Here is a 26398-nt window from a genome sequence, read left to right on the forward strand (position 1 = left end):
TTGAGATCCTTCACTTAAAAAATCTAGCGTAAGTGTTAAAGAAGTAAATATTTCATGAATGCATCTTGGAAACAAGTTCAAGCCAAAGTAAACACTAGCAGAAGCATGGCAAATACTGAGCAACTAAACCCTCACTACTTTTAATAAGCATATACAATGTTCACAAATACAAATCTCTAGGTACGTACAGCGCTGTCTTGTTGAGACTGTATCTGGAAGACAACATGTTTTCTTATGCTATCATGACAGTAAAGCTTGACAATTTTTTCATAATTTCTTATACTATACTAAAAATTAAAACAGGTAACTGTATTCTTGTCAAATAGGAATTCACATTTAGGTGTAAACATAAGGGCAAAACACAGATGAGTAAGGGGAGGAACTTGAGGGAGAAGAGCAGACTGCCTGATCAGCTTTCAAGGATCAAAATTTCTTCCGTAATAAAGAATATTTATATCCCCTCAAACCACTATCCTGCTTTGCAGTTCAAAAATCCTTGTTGCCATGGGAACTGCAAAAGAAACCAGTTGTGACATAGCAAGGCTATAACAGAAACAAGTCTGCTGTGAATGACCAATAGTCCAGGGTTTTGTATAAAAATGCTTGAGTATTTTAAACCTGAAAACAAGATGCTGTCTCAAATCTTACTTCTACATCCTCCTTCCACAAATATCTTGCAAATTTTCACTAAAACATGATCATATATATAGACATTGTTTATACAAAATGAGGTAAATTTGTATTTCATATCTACTACACTCAATGCAAAAATACCTACTTCCATATATGTCTTTTCCTGATATATTTGCTACAAAGTGCACATTAGTGATTTACATTACCGCACTTTGTGTAGAGGGACTGAGTAAACAGATCTCAAAAAAGCAGAAGAGACAAAAGACTAAAGCACACACCCAAAAAAACCTGCATAAGACGAACTATATAGAGGAAGACTTCTAATGCAATTATACAAAACAATATTTCAAAGGTATACATGCAATTTGCCCTTTGTATCTGTCCTCACCACGTAACAAAACCCAGTGCTTGATTACTAAAATAGAACATCATGCCTTTTGAGAAGGCTGTTGGCACTTCAAAGCAAAGTGAAAAAGCAGTGTCAAACCCAGAGTCATGCAGCTCCCACTTGAACACAAACAGTTTGCAGAAGTGTGAATAAAAAACCCCAACAGGCTGATCAAAGGATTCATGTAATAACATGGAATTCATACTTTCAAACATAACCCTTTCAGCACCCCAGTATAATTTTATCAAGACACTAGATTTATTTTCCTGTCAAATATGTGTATGATACCAAATGTTTTGAGAACACCACATGGTAAGTACTGCACTGAAATGATGTGACCTTTAGGTCACATATGCTGATTTTATGCTGCTTTTCACAACAAAGAAGTTGGGGAGAATCCCGAGGAAAACAGTATTGGAAAACAGTTACCTGCAAAATCTGTTTGATATGTCAAAGTAGTATCATACAAGTTTAAAATACCTTTTAACGTTATAGCTACTCAAGTATCAGGCTATGATTAATTTAAAAAGAATCATAGGAAACTAGGTACAAGTCTTATCTGCAGACTGGCTCATGGTTCCTGACTGCTTTGCAGAACCATTAATTAGGAAATACATTCTTTTTTATCTGTTCTAACAACACTTACTTATCAGACAGCACATTATACAGAATGTATTATCACTGAAGCTAATTAATTTTGATTACCTTCATTTCATCCCCCTCCCTGGAGGGCAGATAAGAGCAGCTATCTCCATTTTGGCCATGCCCACTCTCCTTTTTGACCTAGCCTGCACGCTCTGGCACAGAACTGCACAGGTCTTGCTAAATGCTTGGAATAATCATCAAGTTACTGAGGATACTGACAGTAATGGGAGGCATTCCAAATGGGGAGGGTAGTTGCCTGGGAAAAAGGAATTGCAACAGGCTTTTCTTTTTTACCTGTCATAGAGCAAACAGGATGAGAGAGAGAGAGCAATACCCACATCTTTTTAAGGTCTGCAAAGGTATTTAAACTGGACTCAAGAGGTCAAGTAATTTACAACAAAGTGAACCAGTTCAGTGAGAAAACCTTTAAAAGATAAAATTTTACTTTCAGAATAGTATAGCATTATTCACTTGACAAGTTTCTAGAATTAGCAAAAATAAAAGATTCCTTAAATGGGATGTAGGATAAGAAAGTAACTAATACAGTACAAGGATGCATACCAGTAACAGAAAAAAAACAAAGGAAAATAGTAAATCTTCTAGATCATTCCCCATGCACGTACCAGTCCTTCACTTAACACTGCATCTATTTGATGAATCCTTTTTCCAGTAACACAAATGCTCTATTTTTCTCAGATTCATACACACATTAGGAAGACATCTCCACTGCCAGAGACATCTGTGAGAGACTGAAAAGACTGATGTCTAGAGACACTCTGGAGTGCATGTGCGAGAGGGCATGGGCAGGTCAGGCCGTGCCCTGCTCCACACCCCCCACCCAAGAGCTGTATCCCAGCCCTGCTATGGCTGCCAACTCCTGGAAAAGGGGTGGTAATGCTCCACATCCCACCTCTGGAGCCTTAACACAGCTCCTAAGTGTCCAAATGACCAGAAGTCCCACCCAGGAAGCCATGGGGTATTTAAGGCCAAACACAAAGCTATCAGACATCTTGACCCTACTTCCTCTTGGAATTTTTATCCGAATACCACTGGAATCCAGGAGTTGGTACCAACATGTGTCCTTTTCTGTATCTTTTCTGTCTTTCTTTCTTCTAATTCCCCCTTCTTGGAATCTTTGAGAAGTTAGAACTGAACTGGCTTAGAGTTTGCTAAGTTGAATGGGTCAAGTTAATGCTTTGAGAAGTGTTTTATGTTGATTGAATGCTGCATTAAACCGTTTTCAAAGTTTCTTTGATTTTCTAAAGTTGTCAATAAAGTTCTTGTTGTTTTGATCTCTTGAGAATACCTTGTCAGTATTTCTCCTGTGGGTTTAACTTACAGTACATGAACAACTTTCAGTGGCTCATCAAGGGAGTTGTTTGGGGCCTTCCAGCATTCAAACCTTCATATTATCTGGCTCAACATTTCTCTAAATTAGTGTGCTGGTTTTGGCTGGGAGAGAGAGAAATTTCTTCCTAGCAGCTTTGTAGCACAGGTATGGTGCTGTGTTTTGGATTTGTCTGGAAACAGTGTTGGTAATTCTGGAGTATTTTTGTCATTGCTGAGCAGTGCTCACACAGTCAAGTCCTTCCCTGGGGTGCACAAGGAGCTGGGAGGGGACACAGCCAGGACAGCTGCCCCCAGCTGAGCACAGGGATATCCCACACCCTATGGTGTTGTGCTCAGCATACAAACCTGGGGGTAGTAGGGGGGAATGTTTGGGGATGTTTGGAGTGACAGTGTTTGTCTTCCCAAGTCACTGTTCTGTGTGGTGGAGCCCTGGCTGTCCTGGAGATGGCTGAACAGCCAGCCATGGAAACTGGTGGATGAGTGTCTTGTCTGGCTTTCTTTGTGTGCGCAGCTTTTCCTTTACCTACTGAACTGCCTTTACCCCAACCCGCAAGCTTTCACACTTTACCCTTCTGATTGTCTCCCCCATCCTGCTGCTGGAGTGAGTGAACAGCTGCGCAGTATTTAGTTGCCAGCTGGGGTTAAACCAAAACCATCAGTCACCATCAAACACCTGTAGAAGATTCCCCTGTAGAAAGTAAACCATACCACAGCTCAGCCCCATTCACCCCCCCTTCACTTTGAAGAAACAGACTGATGTAGTACATCCGTGCACTAACATCTGTCTGTGGTTAAAGCAAGCTGTGCTACCAGTGTGACAAGTGCCAAACAAGGCTGTCTGCTGATCTGTAGCATCTCTACAAGGCCGTTTGTTTCCAAAATACAACAATTTACAATAGAGAATGCGTGTTGTAACACACATTACAACCTCCTGCAGTTGCTTATTGCCTATTCCCTCCACAGCCATTGGGATGCAATCATAGACACAGGAAATAATTGTAAATTGTCATTAGAGCAACCTCATGGAATCAAAAATCTAAACACTAAAACACAAGACCTATCACAAAGATAAATTCACAGCAGGTAACAGTGCATGCTGCAAACACTTTTCAGACTATTACACAAGTAAGGGTCCCTACAGAGTGACGAAACCAATCTACATTCAAGTGCTTTACGTTCCATATACACTACCTAACTCAAAATATAAACAGGTCCCCCAAGGTTCAACCAAACTTCTACCACGTATTGCAGAGAGTTCTATCTATTTCACAGTAAAAGCTAAAGACAGTTAAAGACCTAAAAAGCTTTATGATGCGTAAGAACACTAAAATAAAGCATGCTTATTCACAAATTATCATTTTCTCATTTTGCTGCACTTAACTGCATTCTCTAAAACAAATTGTGATGAGATTTTAATGACTAGAGAAAGATGTTGCCAAGCTAACCTGAACTACTGTTCAAACAATAAACAATTAAATAACATATTGAAATAACAGCCACAGATAAGAACAGGCATACAAAAAGGGCAGACCTTTCCTTACAGTCAATTTTTAAAACCTGTATTTGAGATTAGTTCAGCCTGCTTTCCTCTGACAAGACTAAAAAGCACGTAAGTTGTTTTGGAATCACCCTATGTCATTCCAGCACCTTTGCCCTTGGGTCTTTATTTACGTTGCTAATTTTCAGGGCAAACATACTGAGATTTACAAATCCCTTAGAGCTTTGTTTTTTCCACGCACACTACGCAAAAATCCATTCTCCAATCTGCACACTGATAAAGTAAGGGTGACAAATGTGGATGCGAAATCTTTTGTGGCAGACTTTTGGTAGCAATCTTTCCCCAGTAAAACATATCCTCATTCAGAACAGCACAATACATGGTGGGTATGAACCAGTAAGTGTGAAAGAACACGGGAAACTGAGCATGCTTTGCAGCCTGGAGCAATCTGTTCAATATTTAGCTCTACTAGCCCGGGTCAGCCACTGCCTCTCACAACTGTCTATATTCCTGTCTACTCAGACCAGAAGATGTTTTACACCAAGAATGAACTGGAGGTATCTCGTTGCTCCAGAGTTTGCTGTGCTGGGTGGATATAGAATACAGTTTCGCACACAGGATTAGCACAGTCTCGCAACCCCACAGGATCCATCCAGAAGCACAGACCACACAGGAGTGCCCCGAGCCGCCTCCCGTTGGTTCCGCTGTGCCGGGCCGGCTGTGGCCCCCGAGCAGCGAGCAGCCAGGCCCGGGCGCTGTGCGCGGCACCCCCGGCCCGGCCGGGCCCAGCCGGGCGGACCCACACACAGCGCGGGGCTCCGAGCCGAGGCCGCGGCTGCCAATGGAGCGGCTGCCAATGGAGCGGCTGCGCCAGCGGCAGCGCCGAGGGCCAGCCAAAACCCAGGGAGCCCTAAAGGGGTGCCGCAGGCCGCCTCACCTCGCATCCCTTCGCGCCTCAGGTGTCACAAACGCCCGGAGAGACAGGCGGTCTTACAGGCGAGGATCCAGAACGTGTGGGGACAGCCGCTATCCCTGGGTGACTCAAACGGCAGCGGGGTTGGTTCTCCTCAGCGGATCTCCCGGGCTGGCAGCGGCGGTGCCGGGCTCCACCGCCGCCCTGCGCTGGCAAACACGCACTGCGCTTGCGGCTCCTCACCTGAGGCACCGGTGTTCCAGCGCTTCCTGGCGCCTCCCAGGCTCGCCAGCCAGCCCCGCGCCGGCAGCCGCCACCCCCGGGGACGCCGAGCCCCCGCCCTCCATCGCCGGCAGAGAGCGCGGCAGCGGCGCGTTCCCAGCGCCGGGGCGGGGTGACCCGAGCGGCTCCCGCGGCCGCTCCGCCCTCCCCGGGCCGCCCTGCGGAGCTGCTGGGCCCCCGCCTCCCGCCCGGGTCCGCGGTGCCCGGGCAGCGCCCCTCGCCTGCGCTGCGGGGCCGGGGCAGCAGCGAGCGCTCCGAGCCGCGCGCAGCCCCCGGGGGAGGCCGTGCGGACACCCCGGCATCGCCGGTGCCCGCGTGACTGTCACAGCAATACCCAGTACAGCTACAGACTTGTTTACAAAACAAACAAAGGGGGGGTGCCCAAGCAAAACCACAGCCACTTGTTGTTCGAGGCATTTAATAATTACTTCCGTTGTGTTAGTCTTCTGGTAAGCACAAACTCCTCTCAGACACATACTGATTATTTTCAGTATAAGTCAGACATGGTACTTACGAACCTGCAATTTTTTCAAGACCATTCCCTCCATCAAACCAACTTGAAACTTGTCCTTTAATTACACTTTCTGGATTTTTTTTTTTTTTAATTCTCTACCTATCTTACACCCTTGCCTGACGATCTACACGAGAGTAGCAATTCTCATTTTTAAAGTCAACAACCTCAGTAGGCCATCAGTGGTTGAAAATTGCGGAGAGAACGGACGGAAGGCACGCACCATCCGGCTGCTCCCTTTACAAGTGTTTCTGCTGGGGTGCGCACCCAAAGCTCGGAGTTCCACATCACACAGATCCCTGGGTACATCTGGTTTTCCCAATACTCTCCAGAGGATCTGATGTAGAGTCCATATCTGCAAATATGTGATGATTATTAGTTTGTGCTTTTAATTTGATCACTCTAACCTTCATGGCAGTACTTTAAATTTACATCAGGGAAAATTTCTTTTTAGAAATAGCATTCAAATATGACTGCTACCTAAAAATTTTGCTCTTATGTCTTTGCACAAAATCATAAATTATTCTTAGAAAATAATGAGAGGAACATTTTTTTCTTTATAACACAAAGATAATTCTTCAAATGTAAAATATAGTTGAAGTAATACATACATTGCAGCTTTGGTAGCTAGAATCTTTCTTTAATATCTGTTTTTCCAGTTGTCTCAGAATACCTGATATGAAAAAGGGATTGAAGCATCATGAGCTCTTAAACATTATCGTACTAAGATCCTGAATAGGATTAATAACTTCAAGAGTGTAAATGCAAATGTTTAAGATCTTTCAGAAAGCATGCAGCTTCAATTTTTATTTTTATTTTACTTTTCAAAAATCTATTTCTAACACTTTATATATTAATATTTTATTTTCATAGCACCTCTTGATTTCCAGTAGTTTTGAGGGGGGGAAAAAAAAAAGACAAAACCATTAAATAGAATAAAAAATGAAATCTTTATTCTTTTGGCTCAACTGTAATGTGGTTTACTGTTCTTTATGGTAATAGCATTTTCCTGCATGCAGTTCACCGACACACAAGTCAATATTTTTGTAAAAGGAGGAGTCAACATCGAATTTTTGCTTGTGTAAGAAACACAAAATGTCCTGATGTGATCAATTATACAAGTTTGCTATTTAATTCCTGTGGAAAAAAAAAACATTGTGGATCCCATATTATATTTAGAATAGTTCTAGTGCAGCATGAATCAACAAGAATAAGAATAGTCTATGTAAACAAACACTGGTGAAGATTTCATGAATAAAAAGACTACCTTGAAACTTCTGATGCAGGCAGTGCTAGAATTTTAAACAAATCCTCCCCACCACATTTCAATTACAAGTTATATCTATTTGGAAGCAAGTGCATTTTGAACTCAGTTTGAAACTTATTTCACATTAAAATGTGTGCAAAAATACAGTACTAATAAAAAAGCAGAAACCTAAAGCTACCCCATTCTTTCCTTTGTTTCTTATTTTGTGAAGTTCTTGAATTAAAAAGTGCTATGGATAGAAAGTAATAAAAGTGACAGTAACATCAACCTGAAGATAATTCTCATTTCTTATTTTATGTACAAAACGCTGAAAAATAAAATAAAATGGTATTTTTTACAGTATTTATATTTTCTTAGAAAATTTTATCCATGTAGTTTTCAACAGATTAAGCAGTTTGCAACATATCCTGTACAGTAAGAATATGCACCGTACAGTAGTCACTTAAAATTTTAGAATGCAAAGCAAGAAGCTCTTAAATAACTGCAAACTATTGCTTGATGTCGTGAAAGAATGATGACCAATTGAACAATTTATTTCACTTAACCACTGAGCTATGGCTTCCCATATTAGACTCTTAACAGTGGAAGGAGTAAAATTACAGCAGCAAAGGCAAGATAAACATGCATCAGTGATAGCTTCCAAACTATCTATAATGGTACAGAATACTTCATATTAGCTGTTGAGAGCTTGCAAATTACACTTACTGTGGTACATATTTGATGCAATAAATATTGTGCACATGTCATTATTTGTTTGCTCAAACATGCACCACGGGATAAATTAACTATTTACATAGAGGGTATTTTTTAATCAACACATACAATGTCAACCTTTCTGAGAGCAGAAGATGGTTAAATGATACTGCAGGGTGAAGCAGAACAACTTCATAATCCTTATGTTTTGCAGGTTTTTGGTAAACTCAATTTCCCAAGGTCAGGTAAACTGTTTTCCACAGAAGAATAATTAGAAGTGGACTCTATGTCCCTTGGTAGAATTTCTATGCAGAGATTGTTCAACTATTGTTAAATGACTTATGAAAAAATAAACATCTGTTCTATTATTGTAGACTCTATGGGACTTTACAGGCACATTAAGATTTGTCTGGATGAGATACTAGATGGATACTGTTATTAAGCACCTCAACATACAGAGCCACCCTGAAACATGGAAGTAGTCAGACTGCTGCTTTGTGCGACGTCATGTTTTCCCATGCATGAACTACAAGTGCAGCATGCCTTCATGCAAATCACTTCTGTCTGTACATTATAGAGAATCCGAGAGTAGAACACCTGGTCCTCATACCCCCTTCCCCAACATAAAACCCATTTACAAAAATAGTCACATATAATAGTAAACAACCTGTGAATTAAAAAATGATAAGTTCACCAACACTGATTTTTGTAAAAACATGGCAAATGTGACTGTTGAAATGCTAACAGTGGATACAATTTTTGTACTGTGTATTTCATGTTAAACACAGAGATTCATAGGTTTGCACCTTTTTTTTTCAAACTGGTCCCTACAGTCTAGTTGGCCATTTTATCATCTCTTCAGCAGTGTCAGCTGGTACTAAAAACAACAACCTCCTGTCAAGATGTTACCCTGTTTTACAGAGTTGCAGTTTGATGACGAGGGGTCACTGTCTTGCTATAGGCACTGACCTTATATATATATATATAATTATATATATATCTATATATGTAAAAACTGACAGTTTGGCATGTACCTCCTACAGGAGTCCTGTTGACACAAATACATACTTTTTCAGGCTGTAAACAGTTTATTACAAACAGTGTTCTATGTTACTTTTTACTTTCCCTGCTGTCTTTACCTTTATCTTCTTTTTCTGATTTGTCTTTTTCATATTTATCTTTGTCAGGCTTTGTTACACTGTCGTAAGAGGGTGGGGAGGTTGTGGATGGGGTCATATCTGTTTTTTCTGGAGTGGAGTTCTCGTTTAGTTTATCCATAATCATGTCTTCTTTCATGGGCAGATCATCTTCCTCTTTACCTTTATCCTGACTAAATATACATGATACTTTTTTGACTTTTACCCTTAAAAGGTGACGTCTGTAAGCACGCTGAATGATGACAGCAGACACTTCCTCTTGTTTTCTTTTCAATGTGGTTGTAATTGGTTCATAGGAGACTTTAGAAGGGTTGGCTGCCATAAACCGATCTTCCATCTGTATTCTGAGGGCATCCATCTCCCCGCTTTCCCCCAGTACACGCTTTGTGAAAGCAAACAAGATGTCAAGGCAGTGAATTCTGTCACCACTCACCATGGGCAGGTCCATTGCAATAAGCTGGACTTTGTTTGGTTTCGCTATGAGAAGAGGTGGATCTAATGAAGCCGCAAAATCTGATAATTTACTGAACTCTATGAATTGTGTTGCATCAGGATCAAACTTCTCCCAAACCTCATAGAACATCTCAAAGTCATCCTCGCTCAAGGGTTCAGCGCTTTCTTCAGTAGCAACGCTGAAGTTCTCCAAAATCACAGCAATGTACATGTTCACCACTACCAGAAAAGATATGATAATGTAGCTGACAAAGAAGAAAATCCCAACAGAAGGGTTGCCACAGTCACCTTTCACAGAGCTCCCTGGATGATCTTTATGGGGGTCACAGTCTGGCTCCCCACTGTTCAGAATTGGGGCGAGCAAACCGTCCCAGCCAGCGGACGTGGTGATCTGAAACAGGCAGATCATGCTGTTGCCAAAAGTTTCAAAGTTGAACATGTCATCAATCCCAACTTCCCTCTTGACATAGGCAAAGTTGGACATGCCAAATATTGCGTAGATGAACATGACCAGGAAGAGCAGCAGCCCAATGTTGAACAGAGCAGGCAGAGACATCATCAAAGCGAAAAGCAGAGTGCGGATTCCCTTAGCGCCTTTAATGAGGCGCAGGATTCGACCGATTCTGGCAAGCCGGATGACTCTGAATAGTGTGGGAGATACGAAGTACTTCTCAATCATCTCAGCTAAGAACATACCTAGAAAAAATGAGTTAAATCAGTAAAGAGTATTATTACATTTAAAAATCACTGCTCAAGATATATTCTACAAGGATTGTAGAACTTTAAGAAGACTAGGATACTTAAACAGATTTTTAGGAATTAGCCAGCCAGGTTTTTTTACAAAGCCTTTGTGTTTGGTATACTTTTTTAGGACAAACTAATAACTAGTGTATGTATATTAGCAAAGGCTGAGTTCAGAGGAATACTCTTTAGTTTAATTGTAACAAAAATAATCTCAGTTAATATGAAGAAAGATCATATGCATAGTAGTATTAAAACTCCTTGTAATCAAGTTATTTTAAAAAACATGTATATTTGAAGAGAACTGCAACTTCTTAATCATACATAAAATAACATAAACACAGGTTTATTACTAATGACACAGAAATTCCAAGCACTAAAAAATTGATAAAAAGGTTTGTTATAATTCACAGAAGAATAAAAAATTGAACATTGTATTATGTATCTCAAAGCAGAAAAATAACTTTTTTTTTATACAAATACACCAAAACTGATTTTCAAATTAAGAAGTACTTAAAAGTTAAAATAACACATTTTTTACTGAAGTTCTTTCCGGTTTTCTGCTCTAGATAAAACAAAGATTAGTGGACTCATTATTCGTTACCACATCTGCTTCAGCTCTGCTTCTCCAGTGCTCACCCTAGCTCAGGATAAAGAAAACTGAAGTAAGCAAAGGGTTTTACCGTGCTGTCTGTGGTGTATGCATCCTACCCTCATAATAGTCCCACACAGATTTGGATTTTGGATGGCTGGACTCTTTCACCTGCAACTGTCACTGTACATTTATATCAAAACTGCCTTTCATAGGCAATAGGAATCTCTACTGATTTCAGAATAAAGATCTAATTTCAACCAATAAAAGAGTAGGAGTGTGTGAAACCTCTTACTTTTCAGATATCTTAAGATAAAGTTGAACCAAAATATAAATAGATTTTATACAACAAAAATATTTCATTTTCACAGAATTAGATATTTCATAAAAATGAGTTGCTCTTACCTACTATGGAGAGAATGACAACCACAAAATCAAAAATATTCCAGCCTATAGTGAAGTAGTAATGACGAAGTGAAATCAATTTCAGGACAAATTCTCCAGTGAAAAGGACAATGAACACCAGGTTAATCCAGTATAAAATGTTTTCCATCTCTTCACTCTGATCATCTGTTTCTACCATCATTGTGACCATGTTAAGGCAGATGAGTATCATGATACTGATATCAAATGCTTGTTTCGTTACAAAATCAAAGACCATGCCTTGGAATTTGTTCTGTTGTAGCAGAAGAAAGAGAAAAAAAAAAAGGGTATTTGAGATTAATAAGGCTTTTCTTATATCACATTTTGGTTTTTTTTTTTAGCTTACAACTTATTTCAGCAAAAGGCATAATAGAAAAAATCCATTTTTTAAATAGATGTAAAAATAACAGAAAATATTTTCATTCTTACTGCTGGTCGAGGTATAGGCTTCTGTGGTTTCTTTGAACCCAATTTTTTCATTGCATTGTAGTATTTCTTCTGTTCTTCTGTCATAAAAATGTCTTGACCTCCAAAGTAAACCCAAGAGACAAAAACTGGTTACAATCCTGTGTCTTTATTGATTACTTATAAATAATGATCATTCTTGTTCACATTCTCATCTGTGGGAAAATTTAGGACGGACATAAAAATCCTCCTTTATGGTTTTTATATTAAGTATTAAGCTACAGAAAATGTTGAGTTTGGCAGCTGGAACACTGATACCTTTTCAGACAGGGTTAACAAAAGACAAAGACTAAAGAGGATGTGAATAAAGATGATACATTGTTTATTGTCAAAGTTCAGAAGTCTATACTGCTGAGCTGTGTGGCATGAAGATAGTATAGCAAAGAGTTTTTATAGCTGCATTTAGCTATTTCAATGGTTAGCCTTTTTATGAGACAATTTAGGCTTCAGTCTCAAATCCATATCTTTACAAAGATGACAGTTTATTAGCCACGGAGAGTCATAGATTGTCACTTGTCCATCAAACCTTTATCAAGCCAAACTATAAGCTTTAATAATTTAATGTATTTACTATGCAGTGCTCTTAATTGATTTGTCATTTAGAATTTTTATGAATGAAGTTGTAATCAGTGGACCAAATATAAGAAATTTTATGTTCTTTTCAGAGTAACAATGAAGTACTTATCTTCTTTTTCTGTTGGTTGAAGTTGTCTATGATGACACCAATAAAAAGGTTCAAGGTAAAAAATGATCCAAAGATTATAAAGATGACAAAGTAAAGATACATGTACAAGTTATCTTCATACTTTGGCTGATCCAAAACCTGCAAAAAAGGCATAGAAAACTCCCCATTAGTTTAACAGTGAACACAAAATGTCTGCTGGATAGAATTTAGGAGTCTGTCACTGTAACCTTTGGTTCTTATGGTCAAATCCTGACATATATTCCAGTGACCTTCAATCTACAAGAGGTTACATTCTTGAAAAAGGACTTTTCTATCAGACCTGATATTTCATTTTAAAAAATGTGAATGGCCTGTATGCATGAAGAATAAATACTGAAAACACAATTGATTAAAACTAGCAAAGTTCCACTGGTCTGAGTGTACAGACCAAAACCACCAAGTTTTACACCTTCAGAATTTTCTGTAAATCTTGGGGGAGGCCAGTGTTGTGGGCTTGTGGAGATTTCACTGCTACAGACACTTGGGAAACTGCACAGGATTATGGAAGAGATGCATCCAAGCATAATGCACTTTCACCATACTACAACAGGCCTCCTGCTGTGAGAGCAGCTTATTAAAAAAAAAAAAAAATCCAAAAGGTAAGAAAAAAAAATGCACAGGTCTAACGAAAAGTAACTTGGTAAATAAGATCAGTATTACCAAATCAAACCCAAAACCCCTCTCTGTATCAGTCTCTTTCCAAATGTAAAGAATGGCTCAATGCATAATGAGAGGACAAAAAGATATTTCAGGGCAATGGTAAATGTGTCATAGGATTGAGGAATTTTGATTCAAGTGTACCGTAGAAAACAAGGAATCCTTTAAGACTGCTCCTCTGCTTTCCTCATTTCTTGTATTTTTCCCATGGTTTCCATTTTCTTTAACTACAAAATTATAGCAACTCTTTGTTCTTTCATTTTTACTGTAATTTCTGACAGATGTTAAAATTACATTCTCAAATCTTGGAGCTCATACAATCAAAACAAAGAGACACAAGGGACTATACTTACATTACGAGAATCCACAGCTGCGTACATGATATCCATCCATCCTTTAAATGTAGCCTGTGAAAATAACACAGGTGTTTAGGTCACACTTTTCCTGGAAAATGGCTTGTCAGAAGCCATTTTTTAGGAGCTGAAGACTAAGTGTCTTTAGTACTCATCACAGAAACCAGCATTGCCTTTTATTTAATGTTTTATTCATGTACAAGAATTGCAGTCCAATTCTAATATGACTATAGAGGATACAGCATCCATTAAGAACTTTTGTCTATTATGAATTATATCTGATGTAAAATTTATTTTTTCTGTGCATGAGCATTAGAGGTTTACTTGATACAGATTCAATGCAGCTAAGGTGTATTAGGTTTGAATTTCATTTTTTTCCTCATAGTCAGTACATCCTCTAGGCTTTGTGTTATTTCTGTAGAGTCATGGATTTATCCCACACTTCATAATTCAAACCAAGAATTGAGACAAAATTTCTAAATTAAAAAAAAAAAAAAAAAAAAAAGAAAGCATTTACTGTTACAAGAAAACAGTAGAGAGATATAGAAAGAGAAATTATGGATTGGTGACTTACCACTTGGAGCAGAGAAAGGTAACCAAGGCCTACATTGTCAAAGTTAACCTTCACATTCTTCCACCGGGCAGTTTCATTGTTTTGTATGAGCTCCTCACATTGACTAAAGTTGTTAATTTGGCTGATATCAAATCTCTCATCGGTTGTAGTGTTAACACAATAGTAAAACTTTCCAGCGAATAGATTTACTCCCATGATACTAAATATCAGCCAGAATATAAGGCAAACAAGAAGCACATTCATAATAGATGGAATTGCTCCTAACAGGGCATTCACCACAACCTGGAGTACAAATGAAACCACAGAGAGACACTGTAAGAACATAGGCACCATGATCTGAAGCTACAAATGCTACAAATCAGCCTCTCTTAAATGTAACATGCTATTATAATATCTGTGTTCCACTTCAATTGTTGAGACTAACAAGTCAGAAAAGCAGTATAGAGAAAAGATGAAAGATAAAATGCCAAACTTAATAGAAGGAAAAAATACAAACAGTAGTAAACGGTAGCTTTAAAGAATGGGTAAAAGAAGAACCAGTAAAACAAACAAACAAACAAACAAACAAACAAAAACCAAACAAAAAGTCGTATTTCTCAATGCTTTTTAGAATATTTACTTAATGTATGTCTGCAAAACTATAATAATTATAATCACTGATTGAATCAAACCAAATTTTTAATATTACATGTTTACTGGATAAACAAATCCAAGTAAGTTCAAATCCATCACTGAGCAAATTTCTAATTGAAATTAACTTTGAGTCTTTTTAGAAACAAAACCCAGTGATGTATGCATGTTCCTTTGATTGTTTACATAGACAATCAGAAAAATAGAAATGTTCAAACCAGGAAAGCTATGGAGTATCTGAACACACCAGAGCTGTTAGCTTTCAAGCAACTGGCCTATAAAATTTGAAAAAGAGACTTGATTTAATTACCAACTGAATTTTGGGAAAAATCAGGCTTCAGGAAAGAAAAATGTGAAAATGAGTTCATGTGTGATGATGAGCAATGATTAAAAACATGCCAGAATGAAAATAAAACACTAAGGAAAATAAAATCTGGGAGAAAGTAGGTCCGTTATGAATGAGAATTATTAATTTAATGATGGATTTGATTATGCTAACTAAGTTAATTCCCATTTTAAATCTCTCTGTAAATAACTCTAATAATATAAAATTTATTATGTATAGAGCACTGTCACCAACTTTGCTAAAACAACTGAATCCGATCCTCACAACTTAGTGAAGTTTGCTTTTTTTTTTTCCTTAATGCAAAACCTAGCTATTACTTTGATGGGTTTTTTTATAATTTATTTATTTTATATTATATAAGCACTACGTCAGATCCTCTAGCATAATAAAATTATTGTTTCTGTTTGAAATACAAATATGTAGTGAAGGTCTATGAAATATTTTGGCATTAAAGTTGTATCTGCAACTAATACCATCCATAGAATCAATTAATTATAAAATTAGCCATCCAGGTAGATGGGCGTTCATTCCTTGCCCTTTTCCAGAACAGAAAATAAACCCTTTGAATATTAGGTAGGTGATGAACCATCATCATGTGTACTATAAAGTAGAATCGGGCTGAAGGAAAGGAGAAATTACTGTCTTACTTTCAGGGCCCCTTCCTGCCAAAACACTACCTCTTTTGGGTGATGCATACTTTGGACAACATTTGAGAGCCTATAGGACTTAATTGAAATTGTTGTTATATTTAAATTTAGGAACTGGATCAAATGAAGTTGCTTTCAATACAAATTACTCCATGCCCCTATAAAAGCACAGAGTGGTGCGTAAAGTCCAAATCTTCCATGCTTTTTTGTTTGTTTATACCTTTTTCCCCACATATTGTAAATCAAATGCTTTAATAAGTGGTTATTTCTAGTGGGGAAATGTAAAACAAATCAGAATAGTTTCTTAATCATATCAAAAATCTCCTTAGCAATACCTGTTATAAATTAATAAGCAAAACTAATATAGAATTTTATAAGTCAGCAACTGGTTAGAGAGGATTCCCTAACTGATGGATAAATCTCTTCTAACTATTTCAACAGTGCTTATGTTTACATCTTCTGTTGACAAGTTTGTACTCAGCTCTGAGAACCACATGACTGTAGGAGGCCATAAGATGCTGTTTGACCTAAGCAAATGAACAGTCTAATAACAATGCTGAATTAGTTTAAATTAGAAAATCATGAATTCACTTATGTTTACAGCAGTTTGACTGGAATAATAAATGGCAAGATAATTTTTCCCGATTTGGGAATATTTTCCAAATTTTTTTTTGTTTTGTTTTTAAATTTCAAAGTGATCTCAATTCTTGTACTCAAAAAATATAAATAGATTTCTTAAATACAATAATATAATCCATCAGGAACAATTCTTGAGTTAAAAAGGGATAGTTAATGAAGTGAAAATATTTGTCCGCAAGCTTTCAGTCTCAGTACACCCAATAATTCTGTTCCTGTTTCTGCTGCAGCTGCAGGTCTAGTCATGTTCTTTCTTTAATTGCTGGATTTCTACAGCTGACCTACTTTCTCTGGTATTAGTCTGAGTCCTAAAGCTATAGAGAACCAGCTTGTGATACAAATCATTTGAAGACACTCAAAATACATGGTTGAGCATCTCTGGAAACACTGATTCCAACACCTTCCAGCTTCCACTGGTAGTTAGGGTATGAAAAAGGGGGCTAGGCCTAGCAAGTGAAAGCAGGGGAAGCATAACAAAGACATGTTTTCAGCTGAGAGGAAAAGGTAGTAGTGCTTAGCACCTGCAGTGGTGAGTGATACTGCTCGGGACAGAGCATGGACAGATTAATTATATTCCCATAGGCTATTTTGGTGAAGTACCAAGTGCAAATTGAAGTATAACTTTCCTAACAGTAACAGTGGTGGGAAGATGCAGGGAAAAAAGAATCATGTTTTTCATACAGGCAATTTTTTTCTATTAATTACTAGTTTGAGCAGACACAAGTCCAAATCCTAGAGAATAGTACATTGAGTTAAAAATTTTACATGTATTGAATGGAACTTCCTGCTTGTATATGGGAAGTATAATGCTCAATGGAAGTACATTTAAGCGTCTGTGCAAATACATGCATTGTACTGTATTGTCATATTTTCAATTCATACATGATAAACACTAATGGAATGATTATTTTATGAAGAGACATCTTGAATTTCCATGTATCAGACCTTAAAATGTTCTCATACTAATCTGTCATCTTGAGCTACTGTATTTTTAAAGACACTGAACTTTGAATTAATTACTTTAAATAAGGCAAAATTCATTACATCCATTGGAATATCTCAATGGTTAATTGCCTAACTAATAAAATTATAGGTTACATTTCAAATTTCAAATAATCTACTACTTTGTCTTGTATTTTTTGCTAAACTCAAAAGTCTTTTCTCATCTGTACAAAGAGAAACAGTTGGAAGATCAGGATCAAATCCATAGGTAAACTTTACACCAATATGGAAGTCATGGAATTGACAATTACTCATAAACCTTCATGACAAGGTTACTGGGTTTTTTCCTTGCAACAATAAATTGCCACTTAGGGAATGTTATATAAAATTTGAAATATTTTTGTTTTGGGTTTTTTTGCTTTGTTAATCGTTGTAATTTAAAAAACCTCTACAGTTAAAGTGGTTTTAGTGAGATAATACTGATGTTTTATACAGGCCTTACCTCTGATATAAACATCCCAAATTTTCAAATTTGCTTTAGTAAAGGTCCAGAAATTTTTTGGAGGCAAAGAAATGCTATTTCCTGTTGAATTTATAACATTTCATCAAAGCCCATCTCCTTTTTGGTTGAAGTGTCTTCTCTTTCCACACACAGAGAACATGATATTTTCTTCAGAAGCTCACCAATTTGTAGTTGACTTACAAATTAGCTAATCAGCTAATTAAAAAGGAACAGTGATCACAGAAGGGAGCTCACACAAAGATCCCTTTTAATTATGGCAGTAGGGCTTCAGTTGAGGTGCATCTGCTGATGCCCACTATGGCAGTACATCCAAGACAGATGGACCCTGGAGGTGTAAGCCAGACATCTTCCTGTGGCTGCAGCTAGAAACAGCTACCATATCTGGTTGTTCACTACTACCCCTGAGAGAAATATTTCTAGAGCTTTCAAGTCATAGCAGTGTACATCAGGTCTTTGTCCATTTCAGTGCACTAAAGAAGTGATTTAAACTAATTTTGACCTTGCACTGGGACAGACTGAACGTGCCCTGTTGGGCAGGTGAGGATCTCAGCTCTGGTAACTGACAGTGATAATGAACAGCTGGGGACAGTAACTTCTCAAACATACCAGAAAAAGTCTAATATGTTTTCAGGCTGCCTAGTGCTCTATAGATTATAATCAACATTTTACAATCAATATGGAAAGCAATAAGCAACCAGAAATCATAAAACCAGCTCAATCTCTGATATGCTGGAAAAGTTTTCTTAAATAGAATGCAATGGTTCTAATATGAAGGAGAGAAGGTATTTTAACAGTGTCGATTTACTCCTTAATGTACAAATTAATTACAAAACTTTTAGTTCTAAAATACAGTCCCAATTTATATATACAGAATACTATTTTAAAAGACATAGACTATGTATAATTGTCTAAACTGGTACAAAATACACATGTGCATGCATACATGGTGTATGTGCACACACTTTTAAGAGGAAGTATTGGAGTTTTTTTGAACTGTTCTGACTATAGCAGGATGTGTTTGTATAGGATAAAATCAGTAATATTGCATTGATCCATGCAGTTGATAAATCCTTGGGCCATCCATGAAAATATGAAAAATGGTGAAAGGCCAAGGAGCCTCATTAAGTGTAACAATATGTGCAATTACACATGAATTCATATAAGCAGATGAAGCCTTTTGCTTATATGTTAGTGATAAATGTGAAATATATAGGATGGTAGTGTAGCATTTCTGCATGGATTGGTTGTTGATTATTCTGCATGCATTGTTTCTGTGGATGCATGCATTATTTCAGATTCTTTCACGATGTCTTACCCTCATCCCTTCAAATCGCGACAAGGCTCTTAGAGGTCTCAAAGCTCTTAGTGTCCTAAGGGATTTAATCGCACCAAGTTCTGAGTAGCCCAAGGCATTAGCTGTTAAGCTAACCAAAGAGACCTACACAAAAACAGAAAGGCAATATTGCTCATTCATCTTTATATCCTTCTGATACATATGGTGGGAATGATATGTGCCCTGAACTTCTCAAGAAGATTCAAGGCTGGACCTCTTTCTCCAGGAAACCATCTATAATGCAGAAAAATCTTTATGTCAGACAAAGTAGAATAAAAGTATATTCTAGGTACCTGTTGATGAAATCATCTTGGTAGAATGGTATAAAAGTCCCTTCTATATTCACATAAACCAGCCAACATTTGGTGGGATTTAAAGAAAAATGAAGTCACATGCAAAAACAAAACACCCAAAAGCTGGGTGAATTGGAATGGTCAATTTAGTTCAGGACTTCCCATGACATCTTCAGAACTTGATGAGAATGTACATGTTCTCAGAAACCACATCCAGACCTCTTTTTTGTTCAAATGGAACTTTATAGTGTCCAGAAAATCTTATTCAACAGCCATAGCTACCAGTGCTGCTCAGATTTAACCAGACTAATCAAGACTGAGAACCAACTGTTTGTTAGACAATGGTAGAAGCTTCACTGTTAGGCATATCCACACTTCTTAACATTCCCTGTGACTCCTTTAACCACTTCATCAATTCTGGCTTGCATAACGCTGGTCTGGTCTGCAGGCAGATGAGTAAATAAACTAGAATAGCTGTAAAATAAATAATACAATTATCTTTCATCAATAATCCTTGGAAATGTATTTCTAATAGCCATTGGGAAGGAGTGGCCCTAATAAATCAAAAATTAAACAAATCACCTTCTATTTCCATCAATTTAATGCCCTTCCCTTCCATCCTTCCTGTTCTCTCAATTCCTTCATCTCCAGATTGTTCTTTTTGCTTTTTTATTTCAACCCCCTGACTATAAATTAAAAAGAATGCTTCAGATATTAATTTTTTCTTATTTAAAAAATAAAACCAAGATAAGGCTGACATGGAAAACTAATAAGGTTGACATGGAAAACTAATAAAGCTATTTATAAGGGCCACAAAAGTAACTAAACCACAGGTTTTCAAATAAGAATTAAATATTTGATGATAAATACAAGCTCTACTGGTCATGGCAATTGACACATTGGATGATTGAGCCAATACATGTTTTACAAAGGTACTGACTCCATCATAAAATGCTATATGGCCATGTAGTCATATCTTATCATGGGATTTGCAATGCTGGTCTGGATTTACAAGGTATAACGTTTTCCAAGCTCTGGGCAGTAAAGATGTCATGATCTATCACTGTAGTTTTATGGAGATATTTAGCAATTTCTATAGAATTCTGGTGCTTTTTGTAATGCCCAAATAGGTGGTTTAAGACATGCTCTTAACTTGCATTCCATGGGAATTACATCTGTGGAACTGAGAGATGCCTATTAACACAAACAGAGGTAAGTCAGGCTATTGGGGATGGAAGGGAAGTGAATATATCCACCATATGGCCAAATATCTGTAGTCTTCCATTTATGCTACCTAATACTTTACATACATTGTTGGGAATGTAGACTTGAAATTACGATGCAGTTCTCACTAAGTCTCCTTCAGACAATGTCTATCTGCTCCTTGGTAGTGCAGCCTTTGGAAAATCATCTGGAAACCCATTCTAAGGGGGCTTATCTTTGGTTCTCTGAAGTGTCTCTCTGACATCACCCCCATGACACAGTGAAAAGTGCAAGGGTACTGAACAGTACAATGGAACTGCCCATTCCTAGCAGTATTTTCCTTTCATAATGCACAGAATAAGTGACAGGACACTTACAGTAATTGAATAGAATATTAGAAACCATTTGAGAAATTGCTTCCATATAAAAAAAAAAAATGAAGAGGATGAACCACATCTTCTCTATATCACCAAAAAATATAGTAAAAAGCATCATCTCAAGAAAGAATTACAACTTTATAAAACTAGAGAATTTCAACAAAACAAATCTTGACAACTAAGTATATCCAAATATTTTTTTCCATTCTGAACAGATTTATAAACCATAGCTCCACAGCAGTTAAAATGGGGTTTTTGTTAAATAGAACAGAAATCTTATCCTGAAAACACAATATTCTGATTTTTAAAGCCTGTCATGCAGGACATGAAAAAGAATACATACATCAACAATCAGGAAGTCCAGCCAGCACCATGCATTGGTGAAATAGGTTTGAAAGCCATAAGCAACCCATTTTAAAAGCATTTCCAGAATGAAGATATAGGTGAAAACTTTGTCAGCATATTCCAGCATGGTTTTGATAGTTTTACGTTGCTCTATGTAGATATCTTCAAATGCCTGTGAAAAAGATTTTTTAGGATATAATTAGAGGTCTTCACAATTTGCAGTGTTGTATAGGAAGGGCCAGGAAAAAAATATTAATTGCAAAAACATGCATGATTATAAGGCATGTATCTTTCCCTCAAGTATAACTTTGGCTTTCACTTAATACTTTTCATAAAGCTGGGTCCAAACAATATTCATCTCTCAGCAGAGTTGAACAGCGATACACAAAACTTACTGTAAGATCATTCTTCAAACTTTATTTTAATTTGTTTTCATGGATAATATTTGTGTGGCCAGATTTTGGTAGTGGGGAGAGCTAGAGGGGTGGCTTCTGTGGGAAGCTCCTAGAAGCCTCCCCCATGTCCAGCAGAGCCAACGCCAGCTGGCTCCAGGACACACCCACTGCTGGCCAAGGCCGAGCCAATCAGTTACGGCTCTCTGACAATATATTTAAGAAGGAAAAAGAAAAATTATTGCACAGGCAGAATTGCAGGCAAAGAAGAGTGGGGTGAGAATACGTGAGAGGAACAGCTCTGCAGATACCAAAGTCAGTGGAGAAGGAAGGTCAGGAAGTGCTCCAAGCACTGGAGCTGACATTGCTCTGCAGCCCATGGTGAAGACAGTGGTGAAGCAGCTGAGCCCCTGAGCCCATGGAGATCCACATGGATGCAGAGACCTGTCTGCAGCCCCTGGAAGGGCCCCACACTAGAGCAGGGGTATGCCTGAGAACAGGCTGTGAATTTGTGGGAAACCCATGCTGGAGCAGGCTCCTGGCAGGGACCTGCAGACCACGGAGAGAGGAGTCCATGCTGGAGCATGTGGCCCAGTAGGACTTGCAGACCAGGAGGACTGGATCAGGCTGTGCCTGAAGGACTGTACCCCATGGAATAGGGACCCACATTGCAGCAGTTTTTGGAGAACTGTCTCCTGTGGAAGGGACCCCATGCTGGAGCAGGGGAAGGACTCCTCTCCCTGAGCAGTGGCAGAAACAATGTGTGATGTACTGGCCATAACTCCCATTCCTTGTCTACCTGCACTGCTGAGGGAGGATTTAGAGCTGGGAAGGAGGGAGTGATGGGGTGAAGGTGTTTTAAGATTTATTTTACTCTCATTATCCTGCTTTTATCTTGTTAACAATAAACTCAGTTAATAGCCCTAAGGTGAGTCAGTTTTGCCCATCACAATATTTGGTGGCTGATCTCTCCCGGGCTTTATGTCAGCCCATGAACCCTTCATTATATTTTCCCTCCCCTGTCCATGCATGGAGCTACAGAGCACCCTTGGTGGGTACCTGGCATTCAGCCAGGGTCAACTCACTACAGATAGCAAGGGCCTATTAATATAAGGATTTCCTTGTGAGAGTTACAAATTTATGATAAAATTATGTGAGAGATTTAAAAATAACTCTATGATACAGTATTTTTGAGTAATAATGCATACTAACCCACAAAGCAATCCCAAATAGAGAGAACTGTCTTGTCAAAAGAAAACTTATACATTGACAGAGAATCATTGTGCATTGAGCCAAGTGTAGCAAGAACATTATATTGTGCTCCTGCTATGAGAAACTACTTCAATACATACTCAGCGCACCTGATTTAACACCAATTTGTAAAACATCTGATGGAAGTGTGTTGGCACCTACCTCCTCAGTTTGACAATTCGAGTTGCTGCTGCTAAGTTCATAGCTCAGCTGTGTTTTTATTTAAATGTGTATTGAAAAAAAAAGCTATTACCATCAATATTAAGACATGAGAACACCAGTCTGATAAAACTAATTTCTTATTTCCATTAACACTACATTTTGAACTTGCCGAACAATTTGTTTCACAGCCCTCAAGCAAATTCTTACATGTCCTACAATATATGCAAAATACTTGCAGATGTATGTTTATATTAGAGCATTCATTAATTGGATATCAAATTCTAATTTGTTACCTGTAGCTATGTGATTAACTGTAATTTTTAATGCTTGCTGCTTAAAATCACAATAGTCACAATTGTTCCACACTTAATTTACCAGAGCACCGCTGCTGAGAAGAATCATGAAGACTATGAAGGTCTCAAACCAGTTGTGTTCAACAATCTTATAGCAGGTTTTTCTAAGATTCCACCAGATTTTCCCCTTTCCTTCTTCTACACTGACTTGACAGCATTTGAATCTCCGTACGCACCCTAAATGTGATAATAAATTTTGACATGTCAGAAAAAAGTAAATATTTATTAGGAATCAGAATGAATGGTAATCATTTTACTTATTTCAGTACTACTGCATTAGATCCTTATAATTCCCCTTTGAGAATTTTTGTTTAGCATTTGAATTTAAAGCTTTTTAAAGTATCTTTCACAATACCTTCCAAAGAGAGAAAGAGAACACTCGAGAACACAGGAAATCTATGGCAGTAACTCTGAAAGAGTTACTAATATAAACTGATATTACAACTATAGTCAGTAAACCTCTTTTGATTTAGAATAAAAACAGAATCCCGCCCAAGTCAACACAATTAGGTCAATTTATCTTGCCTTTATTTTGCTTTGCCTACCTTCTGTAAAACAAGCTTCTGGCTCTAGAACTTCTTCAGGTTCTGCTTCTGGCTGTTCACCTTCTGGAGGTAGTCCAATATCAACTGTGCTGCCTTCTGATGAACTGGATGCATTCAATTTCTGTGAACGGAACCCCATGTAATTATTTTTTCCTGGTTTTATTATTTTGAATAGAAATTAATGTTGGAAATGTATATCAAAATATTTCGAATTTATTCAGTGCTCTGATACTAAATTAACTTCTTATCTACAATCTATAATGCCAAATTGCTCTACTACAGGTGAGGTCACAAGATTAGAAACTACTTAATGTGCATTTTTCTTATTGAAAATATTTTGATATTTTCATACAAGAAATTGCTGAAATTGCTAGAGTATTATTTTGAGCCACACATAAAAATTTCGAAGTGAAATTTCAGTAAGCTAAGAATGGGTGCTTTCCACATTTTGTACTGTTTAATTATTCCAATCATGTGGCTGCATTTAGGTTACACTTCAGATAGCATGTGTTAATACAAATAAATTTCCAACATCATGACCAAACCAACAACAAGCTGCATATATGTATTTTCATGTCTCAAGTAAATATTATTCTAGCAAGTCTGTAAAAACCTAAATAAAAAAAGTTTGAATCGATTTTTTTTCATTATTATTGACATGAAAACACATGTTATGAGTTTTATAGGATAATTTAATTATCTTTATTTCTGAAAGAGCAGCACATTACTTTAGGAGCAATAGCTGATATTTTGCATACTCACTTGCCAATGCATTTTCTGAATTTATTGTGCATTTTGAAACTACTTATTACTTTGGTACAGTACACATAGATGTCCAATTACTAAAAAAGGCCAAAAAAATTTTTGAATTACTAAACTGAAAACAAATTATTTTAAAACAATACTGTAATAAAATAATACTGCACTAATAAAGCATACCAATATTATAATCCAGACCTTAAAAATTATTCTTTCACATCATATGATGTTGGCAACAGACAAATATGAGTACTATAGTAAGTAAAAGTAGTTTGTTTACAGCATTCTATGACTCTTCTAATGTTATCACTATATGGAGTATAACATCAGTAAAATGGCTGCATTGATAAGTAGCTAATCTGATAAAGGGAATGATGTAAGCAGATTTAGAATACTCTATGGGGAATTAATATTAGACAGAGATGTTCTGTGGTAACATTAAAGATATCTATTTTGCTGACACTTAAATCTGAAGTTAGAGGCATTATTCCTTTAAAACATTTCTGCGTAGCTTCAAATTCTGTACAGTTCTTTGTAAAGGAAATGTAAGCAATATAAGTCAGTGGGTACAGAAAGTAATTTGAGACATTAACAGAATTTTACACAGCAACAAATATTCAGTATATTCTTCAAAAAAAACCAAGATTAATTCCTTTCTCCCCCATTCTGATTCTATTGAATCACACTGACAATATATTGTGTTGTGATTCAGACATAAGCTTAACTTTGATTTTTGTGTACCACGGTTCATTATAGAGCACATTTCAGAGTAAAGCCAAATGGATGTTAGAATACATGAATACATGTATTGGAGGGTGTATTATGCACCTAGTTTTAGTGATATCTGCACACCCATTTCATCCATGTTTTTATGAAAATCCCAGCTTAGACATTCATGTCTCATATTTTGGCATGAGTTTTAACATCTATTGAGGTTAGATCCAATGTACAAAGAGATGGATGCACACTCTTCTGCAGATTATTATTGACAAATTTTACATTGCAATATGTTTGAATTACACATAATGCAGGGCAGTTTGGTCATTGTGGAATACTGCCTCTAAAATGGAGAAATTGGAAAGTATGGGATAAATACTGTAGTCCTCAAGTAATGACCACAGCATTTAAATATCAGTGGAAGTCAATCATCAGTTTGAGGAAAGGCTGGAAATACTATAAATGAAAGGTACATTCCAAAAAAATTATGTATTATGCTAAAAATTACCATTTATAAATACAACACAGTAAATAATTTTTAAACTGAGAAGTGACTGTTTTTATTACATAGTGTTTTCTTAAAATGTTGCTTGCATCATTCCAATCTGGAGAGCATTTCTAGCAG

At 37.3% G+C, this 26398-nt stretch overlaps 2 protein-coding genes across 3 annotated transcripts in view; both read right to left on the minus strand.

Moving 5' to 3' along the window:
• CSRNP3 (cysteine and serine rich nuclear protein 3) overlaps window positions 1-5740 on the minus strand; it is a 103810-nt gene extending 98070 nt beyond the window's left edge. For both annotated transcript variants that reach the window (XM_033064295.2, XM_033064293.2), the window contains exon 1: window positions 5452-5740. In XM_033064295.2, the coding sequence (XP_032920186.1) occupies window positions 5452-5458 (7 nt within the window). In that variant the 5' untranslated portion in view covers window positions 5459-5740. The remainder of the gene's footprint in view (window positions 1-5451) is intronic.
• Window positions 5741-7154: 1414 nt separating this feature from the next.
• The window catches only part of SCN2A (sodium voltage-gated channel alpha subunit 2), a 75690-nt gene continuing 56446 nt past the window's right edge, over window positions 7155-26398 (minus strand). Inside the window, 10 exon segments of the mRNA XM_033064300.2 lie at window positions 7155-10486; window positions 11529-11799; window positions 11976-12080; window positions 12697-12834; window positions 13746-13799; window positions 14320-14601; window positions 19359-19481; window positions 21593-21766; window positions 23775-23929; window positions 24298-24418. Of these exon segments, the coding sequence (XP_032920191.1) occupies window positions 9291-10486; window positions 11529-11799; window positions 11976-12080; window positions 12697-12834; window positions 13746-13799; window positions 14320-14601; window positions 19359-19481; window positions 21593-21766; window positions 23775-23929; window positions 24298-24418 (2619 nt within the window). The 3' untranslated portion in view covers window positions 7155-9290.

This window comes from Catharus ustulatus, chromosome 7 (assembly GCF_009819885.2).
Source record: "Catharus ustulatus isolate bCatUst1 chromosome 7, bCatUst1.pri.v2, whole genome shotgun sequence".
Taxonomy (NCBI): Eukaryota; Metazoa; Chordata; class Aves; order Passeriformes; family Turdidae; genus Catharus; species Catharus ustulatus.